The sequence below is a fragment of the Chelmon rostratus genome, chromosome 12 (genome assembly GCF_017976325.1).
Source record: "Chelmon rostratus isolate fCheRos1 chromosome 12, fCheRos1.pri, whole genome shotgun sequence".
Classification (NCBI taxonomy): domain Eukaryota; kingdom Metazoa; phylum Chordata; class Actinopteri; order Chaetodontiformes; family Chaetodontidae; genus Chelmon; species Chelmon rostratus.
This window is the reverse complement of record NC_055669.1, coordinates 18,849,647-18,862,313: the sequence shown is the minus strand read 5'-3', so window position 1 is coordinate 18,862,313 and position 12,667 is coordinate 18,849,647. Positions and strand designations below refer to the sequence as shown.

The 12,667-nt window shown below is 39.9% G+C and overlaps 1 protein-coding gene across 1 annotated transcript; it reads right to left on the bottom strand.

The window, feature by feature from the left end:
• Positions 1-354: 354 nt before the first annotated feature.
• Positions 355-12,459, bottom strand: sec62 (SEC62 homolog, preprotein translocation factor). Its single transcript, XM_041949781.1, has 8 exons — positions 12,374-12,459; positions 7,548-7,656; positions 6,598-6,703; positions 5,840-6,053; positions 4,780-4,875; positions 4,635-4,695; positions 4,359-4,478; positions 355-3,463 (listed from the first exon to the last, which is right to left on the bottom strand). Exons 1-8 carry the CDS (start codon positions 12,407-12,409, stop codon positions 2,928-2,930), a joined length of 1,278 nt encoding a protein of 425 aa, XP_041805715.1. The 5' UTR covers positions 12,410-12,459; the 3' UTR covers positions 355-2,927.
• Between the last annotated feature and the right edge of the window lie 208 nt (positions 12,460-12,667).

The following is a 12,667-nucleotide window of genomic DNA, read 5'->3' as shown; positions in this document are numbered from 1 at the left end:
TGTGTGTCTTTGTCTTTATACATATACGTATACATGTGTATATATGATGATTGCTTGTTTAAGTATTTGCTGACATTTAACAGACCAGCAATTGATTCAATCTAAATTAAATAGGTTTTTCACTCCTTTCTCTTGCATTGATATTGTTGGAATGCCAGCAGCTGTCCATACTATCTGCTAAAAAGAGGTCTTTTGTCAGCCATCAGTGAGCAGTCTCTTAGATTATACAGTATTTATTTATCTTCACATATGACTGTTTTTCATTTATTCTTACCAAAGCAGGAAGATGTTTTAATTCTGCTTACATACTGTTTTGTCCCGTTATGATCAGACCAATGGCAAAAAGATATATTACAGGAAAAATACTTGTGTGCTTTCTATATTTTTATTGCAATGATAAGATACAGATATATTTCCAGACATCCAGTTTTATTAAATTATACTCCAATATTGCATGAGACAGTCTTCAGAATGACATTGATCCAAATGTGGACAACTAGGCGATCAAAAGACACTGTTTTTACCCAGAGATAAAACATGGATGTTTTACAATTTCACTTATTTCCCCCAGAAATGTGCGATGAGAAGCAGCAGCATAGAGTGTAATAATACTACAATATACAACAGACCGATACTGTGCAACAGTCAAGAACAACCGGGAGGATAATATTTTTTTCTCTCGTTTGTAAAATAGTTACGCCAATATTGAGAGTACAGCGACTGGCAACTCAGGACACAGAGATGCACTTTGCCCGTTTGGGGAAGAAAAAAAAACACAAAGATGTTAGAAAAGAAACAAGAGCAACAACATGTTGGTTTGCGAGTGAAAAGAGCTACAAACCTCAGTGGGATTACAGGAGAACAAACTACTGAACAGTCTAGGGGAGTTCATTTTGAGACAAAACAAATGGACGACTGTACAGGACGCTGGGTGAAATGCACTCAAAGATTGTTCCTCTGTGAGCGGACTTTTTGCCACGTCAGATGAAGTGGGAACCAGTAGGTTGCTGTCCATGTTACACAAGCCACTGGTTTTATAAGCTCGGGTTAATGACTGACCAGTATTAGTGAGAGGAACACAGACGAGGCAGCGGACACACATCCAATGTTACGATGGCAAATGTAAAAATAAAATACAGAAAAATGCTGATATCTAATAAATTCCCACTGTTTTCTAATCCCAGTATTACCTTTAAATAATGAGTACACTCTTGATGTTCATATAAACACAAAAATGAGCATTACAAAAAATTATACCTCCTAATACAAAGGAAAAGAAGGGAGTAAGAAACAGCTGTTTTATAATTTTAGACTGTAAGTATATATTTGATATATCAATAGAATCCATTTATAAATGATACATTTCTATTTTTATACTTAAATATAATCCTTGCTATGACTATAAAGAGCTTCTAAGACATTTCTAGCCAGAAGATGTGAAGGAACAGCTTGGACCTCGGCCGCCAGTTACTGGGCTTGGACTGGAAATGAAAGTGTAGTCTGGTCAGTGGAGCTGGATTCATGAGGCGCGCCTGCTGTTTTCACACATGACGGCTTGTGCGAGGCTACACAGGACTGGTTTGGATGGGAGTCTAGTGCGAACGCCTTTTAAACGGTTTCATTGAGACCAAAAATCCTTGTTTAGCTACACACTAACAACATTGTGCTGTGCTTTTTTTTTTCCATTTGTTTGTTTTTTCCAAAGATGTGAAAGGTTTGAGGAGTTTGACACTGCAGTTACAAAATAAACAAAATGCACCCCTCGCTCTCCCACTCAGCTCTCCGTATTAAATCAGCATGCATAACAACATTATTAGTTGTGTTTGGCACTAGAGTTTGCTTTACTTTATATCTGGTTCTGTTTGCAAATAGACAGTTAATCAGTGAACATCTTCTAGGTTTAGTTGTACAACAAATGCTGCAATCTTTTTTTAAAAAAGAAAATTAAGTATGCCAGCTGTGTCCCAGTTGCTCACATTTACTCTTAAAGATGAGTCCCACATTAAACATGAAGTAGAAGTACTTCAGACTGTGTAAAAAAAAAAAAAAAAAAAATTACTGAAAATGGCAAGTACCTCAAAGAGCCGTACTAACTCTGTCCTCCAAAAACTCCATCCAGCCACAATATGGTCAATTTTTAGGTGCCTTTGAGTAAACTACAGGATTTGGTCCATCTGGATTAATTCAGGTTTAAAGCAGACCTGCTGGTCACTTTGCTTTAAAGGCTGCCTCACTGGCAGGATGTGAAGCATGCTCCTGCCATAGTTGTCTCACCAAAACACCAACAACAGGTGAAAGAACCGGGGCTTTCTGGCTCTCCCCAGAACTGCCGTGATTGTACCAACAACATGGAGCTCAAAGACGACAATGTAACAAAAAAAAAGTCCAGCTCGTCTTCGCTCACTGGTCAGTTTAGCATGGTAGCTCTTCTCCAACATCTGTATGTAAGATCAGGATCTGACCTCGTATACAGCACATCCAAATGTAACCAATGACGGAACATAAATAAAACGTTTTCAGTTGAAATGAGACAAAAAGTGACTTCATGACACGAGAAACCAAAAAAAAAAAAAAAACCCTCCGTCAGGGCTGTTGTTGGTCTGATGGATTTTTGTCGACAACTTCCTCAGGCAGGGCTTCATTTGAACATAAATAACGTGGGTGGGTGGAATCAGATCCACCATAAGGCTTGTTTTTCATTTTTAAAATTTGTTTTCCTCATTGTCGTAGCCGTTTACTTTTCACCGCTGTGTTTATCCCGGTACTGGTCTGTCGGTACTGTTTTAGTGGAAGATCTCAACAACAATAGATGGAGCCTCTCCTCGGCCTCAGCAGGCTCAGAGAGGCCGGACTAGCAGGTCCTGGGATCACAGGAGGGAGGGAAGGACAGAGAGAGAGAAGTAGAGAGTGATGGGATTGTAAAGAGTTTATGTTTCAGCAGTCTGGGGTTTAGTGTCACTCCCAAACCCTTCTTTCCTCTCTTGCGTCTCCTCGTCTTCTTCCTCCTCCTCCTCCTCCTCCGTGTGCTGCTCCAGCTCCTCCCTGGTGATCATCTCAAAGTCGTTTCCGTTGCTGTGCTGCGAGCCTTCGTCCTCCCGGCGGTCGCTATCTGTGTCTGAGTGGCGGTCTGTTCCCTCCCCCTCTGCGTCTTTACCCTCCTCCGCCGCCGCCGCCTCTTTGCTCTCGTCCTCTTCCTCCTCCTCCTCGTCATCGCCGTCCTTCTTCTCGCTGTCGGACTTCTCATCGCTGTCGGACTTCTGGGCCTTGGCGGAGGAGCCGCTGTCCTTCTCGTCTGTCTTGTCCGAGCCCTTCTTGTTGCTGGCTCGAGGCCCTTTGTACTCGTGGGTGTAGAGCGGCCTGAACGAGTCGATGAAACCGACGTCTGCTGTCAGGTTGGGGAGGAACCAGAAGTGGTGGCGCCCGCCAGTCACCAGCCAGATGATCAGGAAGAGGATGCAGCGTGCTGAGGAGAGAGGTAACAACCAGTGGGATCAATTGCAAACTTCAGCTATAGAAATACATCACACAGAACTCAAATCAAGCTTCAAACATCTGCTGTTCACCTGTTCAAGGTTTCCTACAACACTGTTATTATTATTGAATTTGGGGCAACTTACCATATACTACTGCACTGTAACTAGTATCTCTACTCTGTTATTATTTTTGTATACTTGGATTTTGCCTTCTCTATTTTCTTAACTTCATTTGATTCTATTTAACTTTCCTTTTTGTTGTGTTTCAAATTTCTTCCACTTATATACTTTGAGTTGCCGCTGGTTGAAAGGTGCTACACATAGGAAGTTGTGCTGTCATAACTGAAGATAATTATTCCTAACATGTTATAGCAGTGAATAAAAATGAAATTAAGTCCACAGCTATGAAAAACAGCTGAAGTCATTTTCATCCATATGGCGCTGTAATGGCAGGCAGTATAGTTTTATGTAGTCAACAGCATCTCTATGGGAATGCAGGATTATTTAGATTTTATAGTAATATACTTCATTTTACCATTGTTTGACATCTGTCCTTAAATACTAAAATCCAATGAAATACAACAGCTTAGCCTCAAATTCTACCTTTACAAAGATAATAATATTTAGTTCTGATTGACATTCTGGAGATTTTATCCATTGATCTCTATGTTTATAATTAAAGTGAGTGCTGGTGGTGTTGTGCTGGACCGCTTGTATTGAAATGTATGTGCATTTATCTTCATTTGAATGATGATGCATGTTTTGATTATGCTTTGATTAGTAAGAAATATTTCTGGTTGTTTTTTTCCTTTTGTATTTAATTGAACAGCAGCAGATGTGTTGTAGGTATTTTCAGAGGTATTTTTACAAAGTGCATGTACTTACCAACAGCAAGAAGCAATATACTGGCCACAAAGCAGCCTGCTGCAACACTTAGATAGTAAACTCCTACACGCATTTCTGCTGGCCACAGCGGGAACAGTGTGGCTGCTATCACTGCAATGACTGAAAGACAGAACACACACACACACACACACACACACACACACACACACACACACACACACACAGATGGAGTGAGTACAAAAAAGTGCAATCAGTAACAGACAGTCCTCCACTTGTTCAAAAGGACTCTATTGGTGATTTTCAGCACTGACTCACCGAGTATCAGCCCCATGGCGAATGTCTTGAAATGAACAGGGTCGTAAATCCACACATACACCTAAAGAGAAGAGACTTTGGCTTTAAATGTCTTTTAGGATCACAAACACTTCTCTATCCAAGCTTATTCTGGAAGCACAGTCACCTCGTTTCCATCGAGGAACAGCTGATCCTCATGAGGCTCCAGTTTAAACTTCTTCTTCACCTCTTTCTTCTTCTTGGGGGTTCCAGGACTGTCATCCTAAATAAAATAAACAAATGTCAATGTAAAATCTGTGTTTTACTTAAAAACCACATCTTCTGGAGTGATGGCGTGACATAAATATTGATTAAAGAAACAATTCATGGATTGGAAATGTATCATATGCTTACTGTGGGGTTTTGTATTAAAACAAATGTTGGGAAGTTTGGGAAATGTGCTTATTCGCTTACTCTCATACCTGTACAGTTAATATGAAGCTATAGCTCGCTAACTTAGTTTAGCACATAGACTGGAAATAGGGCAACAGCCAACCCGACTGTCAGAAAGGACGCAAAATCCACCTCTACAGTTCACTAATTAATATGATATCATTTTTTTTTTTACTCTAAGTGTAAAAGGGAGAATTTATAGTTTCGGTTCATCTCACTCGAAGCGCATAAGCGAATAAGAGTATTTCCAAAAATGTCAAACTTTTCCTTTAAACTTCAGTGGTATCAAAAGGTCTACTCTGAATGCACCATTACACATCACTGTACTGGTAAGTGGATAGTACACATATTTTCTCTTTTCACTGACACAGTTCATTCATCATAGACTCAATGGGCCTCTTCTTTCCATGACTTCTGTCGCTCTGTGCACTTTAAACCTGTTCTTTACGTCAGTATCCACCCATATACTGTCAGGCTAGGAGGTCGCCCAGATCAGCAGTGTCAAAGCTACTCTGACAGGTCATAAAACAAGTGACTGTGAAATGTGCAATACTGATGACTCTGCTTCAAACGAGTCCCACTGTCAAATTGCTGCTAAATTACAAATTTGTACCACAGTATTTATGGAATTTTGTAGTTTACCAAATAAAACATATCCAGCGGCAGATACGCTGTTGTTAATATTTTTTACAAGACAGACAGAAACATAAAAGTCCCTCACTGACAACGTGATCTTGTTAAAATAATCTGTGAGAGTTTATCATCACAGAGGGCAGCAGTGTTGGGTCACATACGCTCTTCTCTTTCTTGGTTTCAGCAGCCTCAGACTCTTTCTTCTTCTCTTTCTCCTTCTTCCCTTTTTTCTCCTCCTCTTTGCTGCTGTCACCCTTGGCCTTCTCTTTCTCTTTCTTCTCCTCCTTCTCTTTCTCCTTCTCTTTTTTGGTGTCTTTCTCAGGCTTTTTCTTCATCACTTTGAGAGCCCGGTGGAAGAACTGCTTCTTTAGGAGCCTACAGAGGAAGGAGGAGAATGATTCTAGACATTTCGTTTGGTTTGATATGAATTATTACCGTTGAAAAGGATTCTCCATCAGTGTGCACAGACCCAGAGGTCACGTGAAGGATGTTTAACTAAAACAAAACAACTTGAGCCCAGCATTTGCATCAGTTCATTTTATCAGTTCTAACTCTGCAAGACTGAGAGCAGTGTTATTCAGTTTTGTTTCAAAAATGTAGGGCTGTAGTCCACTAATCAAGTCAGTTTTAAAGCCAAAATACCAAAAATGTATTGGTTCCAGCTCCTCGAATGAGACATTTGCTGATTTTCTTCATCTTCTGCAATAGCAAATTGAGTATCTAGCAATCTGAAGGCATAACCTTGGCTTCTGGGAAACTGTGATGGACAGTTGTTATTTTATCGACTTAACGATGAATTAATAAATGAAGAAAATCGTTACTTGGAGCCCCACAATTTGCAAGCCTGTGTATCAAATGCTTAGATATCTTGTTCTGGAATAAAATCCTGCATCACTTCAGTATGAGAAGTGCAGCTAACCTGTTGCAGTAATCCAACACAGACTCCCTGGTGGTGAACAGTGCCTCCTCTCCCTTCTTAGCCTTGGCCCACTTAGAGTCCAGCAGACAGTCCACCGCCTTGGAGGCTAAATGTAGGGACACGAAGATAAATTAAAAAACACAGTAGTGCTGCAGTGATTGTCCTGGTAAACAGTGTTTTTTTTTCAGTTTTTATCAGCTGTGCAGAAGCTGAAATCCTGCAATTTGTGCAGGTTAATGCACATCTAATTTATTAGATTCAAATTTATCTAAAACCTGAATATAAGATGACAATGAGCTGAAACCGTAAAGCTGAGGGAAGCGGCAGATTGCCCCTTCACAATTACACATTATTTTCACATTGTCATTTGATACATTCTCATTGTAAATATTGATCATAGCCACTTTGAGAAAGTCAGCTCACTTTGTCTTTGTCAAAAATGAAGCTTGAACACTGGCTACAGGCTGTGACAGCTGCAGAAACATTACTGTCCACTGCGGGGCTGAGCAATTGTAAGGTCATGTGATAGTGATGAGAGGAATAACCAGCCTCAGCAGTCAAACCCTATTCTATCCACAACTACTGAGCAAACAGCATTTCCTAAATCTGAAAAATGGATTCCGCCGTGCTACACAACAAGACAAGCATAAATACTGAGTGGGAGGATCAGGTCTGCAAATGCGACTGCAGCGGAAACATTTGTTTAAGAGCTTGACAGCTCTTCAGCAACTTGGCACAGAGTTTGCCCAATAACTACTAATGCTAACCCATGCCAATGGTTTAATTTACTGTGACAAATATAAATGTTTAGCAAACACAGTAAACTGTCTGTGAGTTCAAAAACAAAGAGAGGGCAGGGTTTCACAGTAATCTCCTGAATAACACTTCACCCGGTGTTTAGGTGTTGTGTGTTTTGCCTGGTGCCTCACATCCCACACCCGAGCACTAACCAATAAAGTAGTCGACTCGGTGGCCCATCATGTTCGTGGACTTGGTGGGGCAGTTGAATCGGAGGTACTTGGCCACCGCCTTCTCCTCCTTTGTGGGCTCGCTCACCACCTGCAGAGACACCACAGACAAACACACAGATGAACAGACACCCATAAAAACAACATCACAGTCAGTCGTCACAGCTGGTAAAATGGCGCTTTACTATATTCTGGCATTGAACCACAGTCAGATAACCACCAGCAAATCTTACAGCTACATCTATGGTTGATATCAACCAAATTTATCAAAACACAGACACTAAAGATCACTGACTGATTTCAATCAACTGACGTTACAAATTCAACAAATTGTATGAATCCCTGTTAAATTAAACTGCTGTAGAATAGCCAATAATAATAATAGAAAACAAAGTACCTTTCATACCCTAACCCCTAACCCATAAGAAATGCAGCTCAAAGTGCTTTACAACAGAAGAAATTACATGCACATGTGTCCAGACATTAGTAACCGACCAATGACTAAAAACTATGACATAACCCTGTACAAAATACTGGCACTACTAATTTACAGAGCTGTTGTGCTGCATATTGTGCTGTAACGTATCCCTGTTATTTTGTCAATACAACACCACAAACTAGGGCCTTCATAATCATTCAAAAATTATTATGACGTTAAATCACCACCTCTGTGCTCAACAAAAGTGAACATTATATGCTTCACAAAACAGTATTTGTATCAGGGCTTGTGCACTGCATCACACTAAGTGTGTCTTCTACTGGGATCAGCCCTTTTAATGTGCAAATGTTTTTTCAAAGTCACTCATATTATTATGTGTGTGTTTTTTTGGAAACTCAAAACTAGAAACAGATTAAAAATAACCTGACTGGATCTGTTTTTCCTAATCCAGTGAATTAAAAATCTGCCAATGAATGCTCTTCATTGTATTAATGCAACAAGCCTGTAAATGTAATACAGTCCTAGACTCACTCACAGTTCCAAAACAACCTCCAACAGCCTACTGCAACCAGAAATACCTATAAATGTCTCTGACGGTTGACTTCTATCTGTTGTCTGCAAAATCAGGTCTTTATTTTTACCTGACCAAGTTCATACTACATTCATATTTTACTGTCCTTCATCACAAATCGATCATAATAGCTGTATCTGCAGGGGTTCTGGCACGTGTGGCTGTGAAAATACACTCTTTTTTTACACAAACAACCTACTTTGCAGTTTCATTTTTGAGATGGGAGGTAACCAAAAGTAGTTCAAATTATGTTTGAATGTAAGTTGCTGAATAACACCTAGCAAAGTGTAGACTGTTTCCAACTATTGAGAAAGGTACACTTTCTGTCTACCATGCAAATTCCAGTTTCATGTACTGTAGAGGTTCATCTGTAGCAATAACAGAGACCAAATCTTCTTCCTCCCTTCTCACAACATCTGCAGCAGTCTGCCAGCAGCAGTGAATCACATGCCAACACAGAGGTAATAAGAGCATCAGCACAGTGAGATTGAGAGCTGCTTTGTGCAGTCCAGCTGGCTCCAAGCAGCATGAGGAAGACGAGGCCATCACACAAGCTTTGTTTAAAGAAGCAGGTATCAGTCTCGCAGCTCAGTTACATGAGACCCAGACACAGAAAGCCCCCTGTCACAGTCTATATGATCTACCTGGCTTGATCACATGAGGATTAGCTGCTCTGTTCTAACTGTGCACTCATGAAGCAAGCAGCAAGCAGGTCTTGGTCACAGGCACTGTATGTGAGGACTGATTGCTATTGCTCCGCACATGAACAAAACAGTACCTTTAGAACATATATCCAAGTGACAGTTTTGGATAGACATGTAACTCTAGACATTTCAACCTATGAATTCTGTGAGGCACAAGAGAAAATGTAGAAGAATATGAATTATCAGGAGAAATCATGTCACAAAAGGAGAAAAGTGTTGTGTAATGTAGAGTGGTGATCTTGGGAAGCCACTTTAGTTCTGGTCCATGCATAAAAGAGATAACAGTATGTGTTGTTATGCAACTGAACTTGAACTGAACACGAAGAGACTTACACTTAGATGTGTGGATTATTAGGAACACCTACCTGAAACTAATGCAGTCTAATACCAGAGTCCTGCAATAAATACTGCTTTAATTTTGGTTTGGAATTTTTTATAGAAGTGCTGATTCAACTTTACGGTCATTCTGTAAGCTGTAGTTTGTGGTGCTGTTGAACTGTATAGTATACTGAAAGGTGATTCTAATATTCAGTCTAACCTCAATTAATTAAATGGTGTTCATAAAATCTCTTAAAACAGTTTCAACAGAACTTAACATCATCACCATCATGGAGGTAGGATTTTGCAGGCCTGTTAAATTACAGCATTAGCAAGAGTATGTACATGTGGCAAGTGACTGGCAAACAAGTGTAGACTGAAATTATCATCTTTGCTTCAAACCCACGTTGATCATTAAATGCTGTGATGTAAAGCACAATCAAAAGAATTTCCATAAATAAAGAGGAATTGTGTCTAATGTAGAGTGGTGATGTTTTAAGAGACAAGCGTCTTTTGATTGTGGTATGAGACTTTTTAACTGAAAAATAGGGACAGCGAATGGCAAAACGTACACCTCAAAATAAAAAAGTGTTCAATATTTGTTGCATTAGTGATATTTAAATATTGCTGTTACAGTCAGAACCGGAACCAGTCAATTCTGCATATGTGTTGATGCATTTACACACATGCTCACAGGCATCTGTTAAGAGACAATGGCGAGGCAAACTCATTTGTTTGACTGTGGTCTGAAAAGTTAGACTGATCCACAACATCACCAATGAATAGGCAAATTGATTCAACTGACAAAGAACCAGATGAACCATCCTGGCATCTTTGAGCTGTATAGAACATTCTAAAGCATGTACAACATACACCTTGATAAGAGACACATCAAGTTCACTAGTTCAGTAGCACATCCTACAAAACCATGGGGCTGGATGAGCACTGGAGCACAAAGCAACACGGCAGGCAGCTCAACAACATAATGAGGTGGAAGCTGATAGAGCTGGCAAACCCATTAGGGTTAGCTGGGTTAACTTTTGAGGGATCTGTTAAGAACAGCTGTACTACTGCTATTTTGCATACAAGGAATTGAGGGTGGACATCATAACATTTAAGATTAAATAACACATTGCAGGACTGTTGTATTAGACAGCATTAGTTTTTTAGCAAGATGTACATAATACATTCGCAACCGAATATTTATCCAAGTCACATTTTTGGCTACAAATTAATTTCAGCCCTTCAGTGCTCTTGTAAGGCAAAACACAATCAAATGGTAAGTATTGAAGAAGAAAATTGTAGCAAAAAAAAGAGATAATTATTGTATAATTCAGAGTGATGATGTTGTAATGAACAGGCCCCTAAGTTAAGGTCCACTCAAAGGAATGTGTTGTTCTGCAGCTGAACTTAAACACACAAAAGAACTATTTTATAACATTGGCCAGATGCCCTGCAATAGGCAAATTCAACGTTTTCTTTCATCCACAATTACAACACATGAAGTGAAAACAGTTCAGCTTATCTTAGGACACAACTGCTGTGTCCCAAATCCATTCTACATACTAACTGTATACAGTATTGCTCTACAGTATGTTGTATAACTAGTATACAATCAACATACTGTTTTATACAAATAAGGAATTATACACTGCCAACCACACATAAGAAAGACAGCAAAATGTTCAATCTGAATATTTTTTCCAGTTGTGGGCCGTCCCGCTATTTCCTTCATGCACTACATTTTGGAACTACAGTGAACATCAAAATCACGCTTAAAAATCTTCATGATTACTATGAATGCTGACATTTTTGAGTATTCTGTATTTAGTCCCCTTTCTAGATTCATCCCACAACAAACTCAAAACCTGTTCAGAATTAGTCAATATTATGAAACTGGGACACGGCTCATACCTGAATTAAAACTACAAGCACCCAATCATCTTAAACAGACGCCGATCAGATATTATAATTTGGATATTATGAGAATGCATAAATGACCAGGTCAAATGGGAGCCTGTTAATGTCTTCTTCCTTTAATTTTTTCCAGGTGACTCAGAAGTAATCAATTAATTGTGGAGACTGGACCATCAGTGTCAGGACACGATGGTACAAACAGATCAGACTAGTGTATTGTTTTTTCGGAGAGGTTTGAAATCCGAAAATCGGGACTGCTAAAGTTGATTCTGCATGCCTGGGAGTTATGTTTTAACTGACTGAAACTGCAGCCACTCTACAAACTGTTGCTTGAACGAATACAATGCTAACCTTTAAAGCGCTCTCGGAGCCATACTAGCTTGTTGCTACCTGCACAGTCAGTTAAATTATGATGCACTGTGTTTACTCATTAATTAAAATCCCCGCAGATTGCCTCACGTTATGTAAACACGCCTGGTTAAAGCTGACGCAGCTTAGCCAGCAAACGTTTACAGCCAGTTCAATCAGAATAAAAACGTCTGAATGGGGAGACAGCTCACTGGCCGACAATTATAACACCGTTTTGATGTGTAGAGCAGAGTGTGGGTGCTACTGGTGGAAAGGATAAGTGGCTCAGAAACGCCTTATCAAACACAAATACTAATATTTGTTTTCGCTAACCAGCTAATGCTAGCTACCGTTAGCCATCATCTGGCTTCATCTGCCGCCTGTTCACGGCTCCCCACGAGGATGCTGCAGTTAACAAACATCCAGCAACAGGTCGTAAACCAGCGCATGAGTTTTATTTGTTGTTCTTCAACTCGCATTTGCAGTAATTTGTACGGACTAGTGATGTTACCTGGATCCGTTTCTTCTGCCTCCTGCGCTCCGCCATGATCCTCCAACTCAGCTCGTCCGACGTGCGCGTCAGCGCGAGGTTGCGCACGCGCATACAGCGTGTAATATCGCGAGGCTAAGCGATTAAATTTTATTCACCAGTGTTACCGTTAACCAAACAAGCTCGCCTCAAGGTCTTTTTGGGTGCTCTTTTGCTGCATAATCTTTTTAAATGCACATATTATGTCTCTTAATACTAAGGCTAATATTTTTCCTGAAAATTGTACTTACATTACATAAATTACAAGTACTGCAC

Bases quoted from the DNA above. Each gene is read 5' to 3' on its own strand.
- sec62 (XM_041949781.1), bottom strand. From the start codon at position 12,409: ATGGCGGAGCGCAGGAGGCAGAAGAAACGGATCCAG. The intron at 6,704-7,547 runs GTTAGTGCTCGG...CCCTACATTTAG, and splicing joins CCGAGTCGACTACTTTATTG to CCTCCAAGGCGGTGGACTGT. The intron at 4,696-4,779 runs GTGACTGTGCTT...TCTTCTCTTTAG, and splicing joins TGTTCCTCGATGGAAACGAG to GTGTATGTGTGGATTTACGA.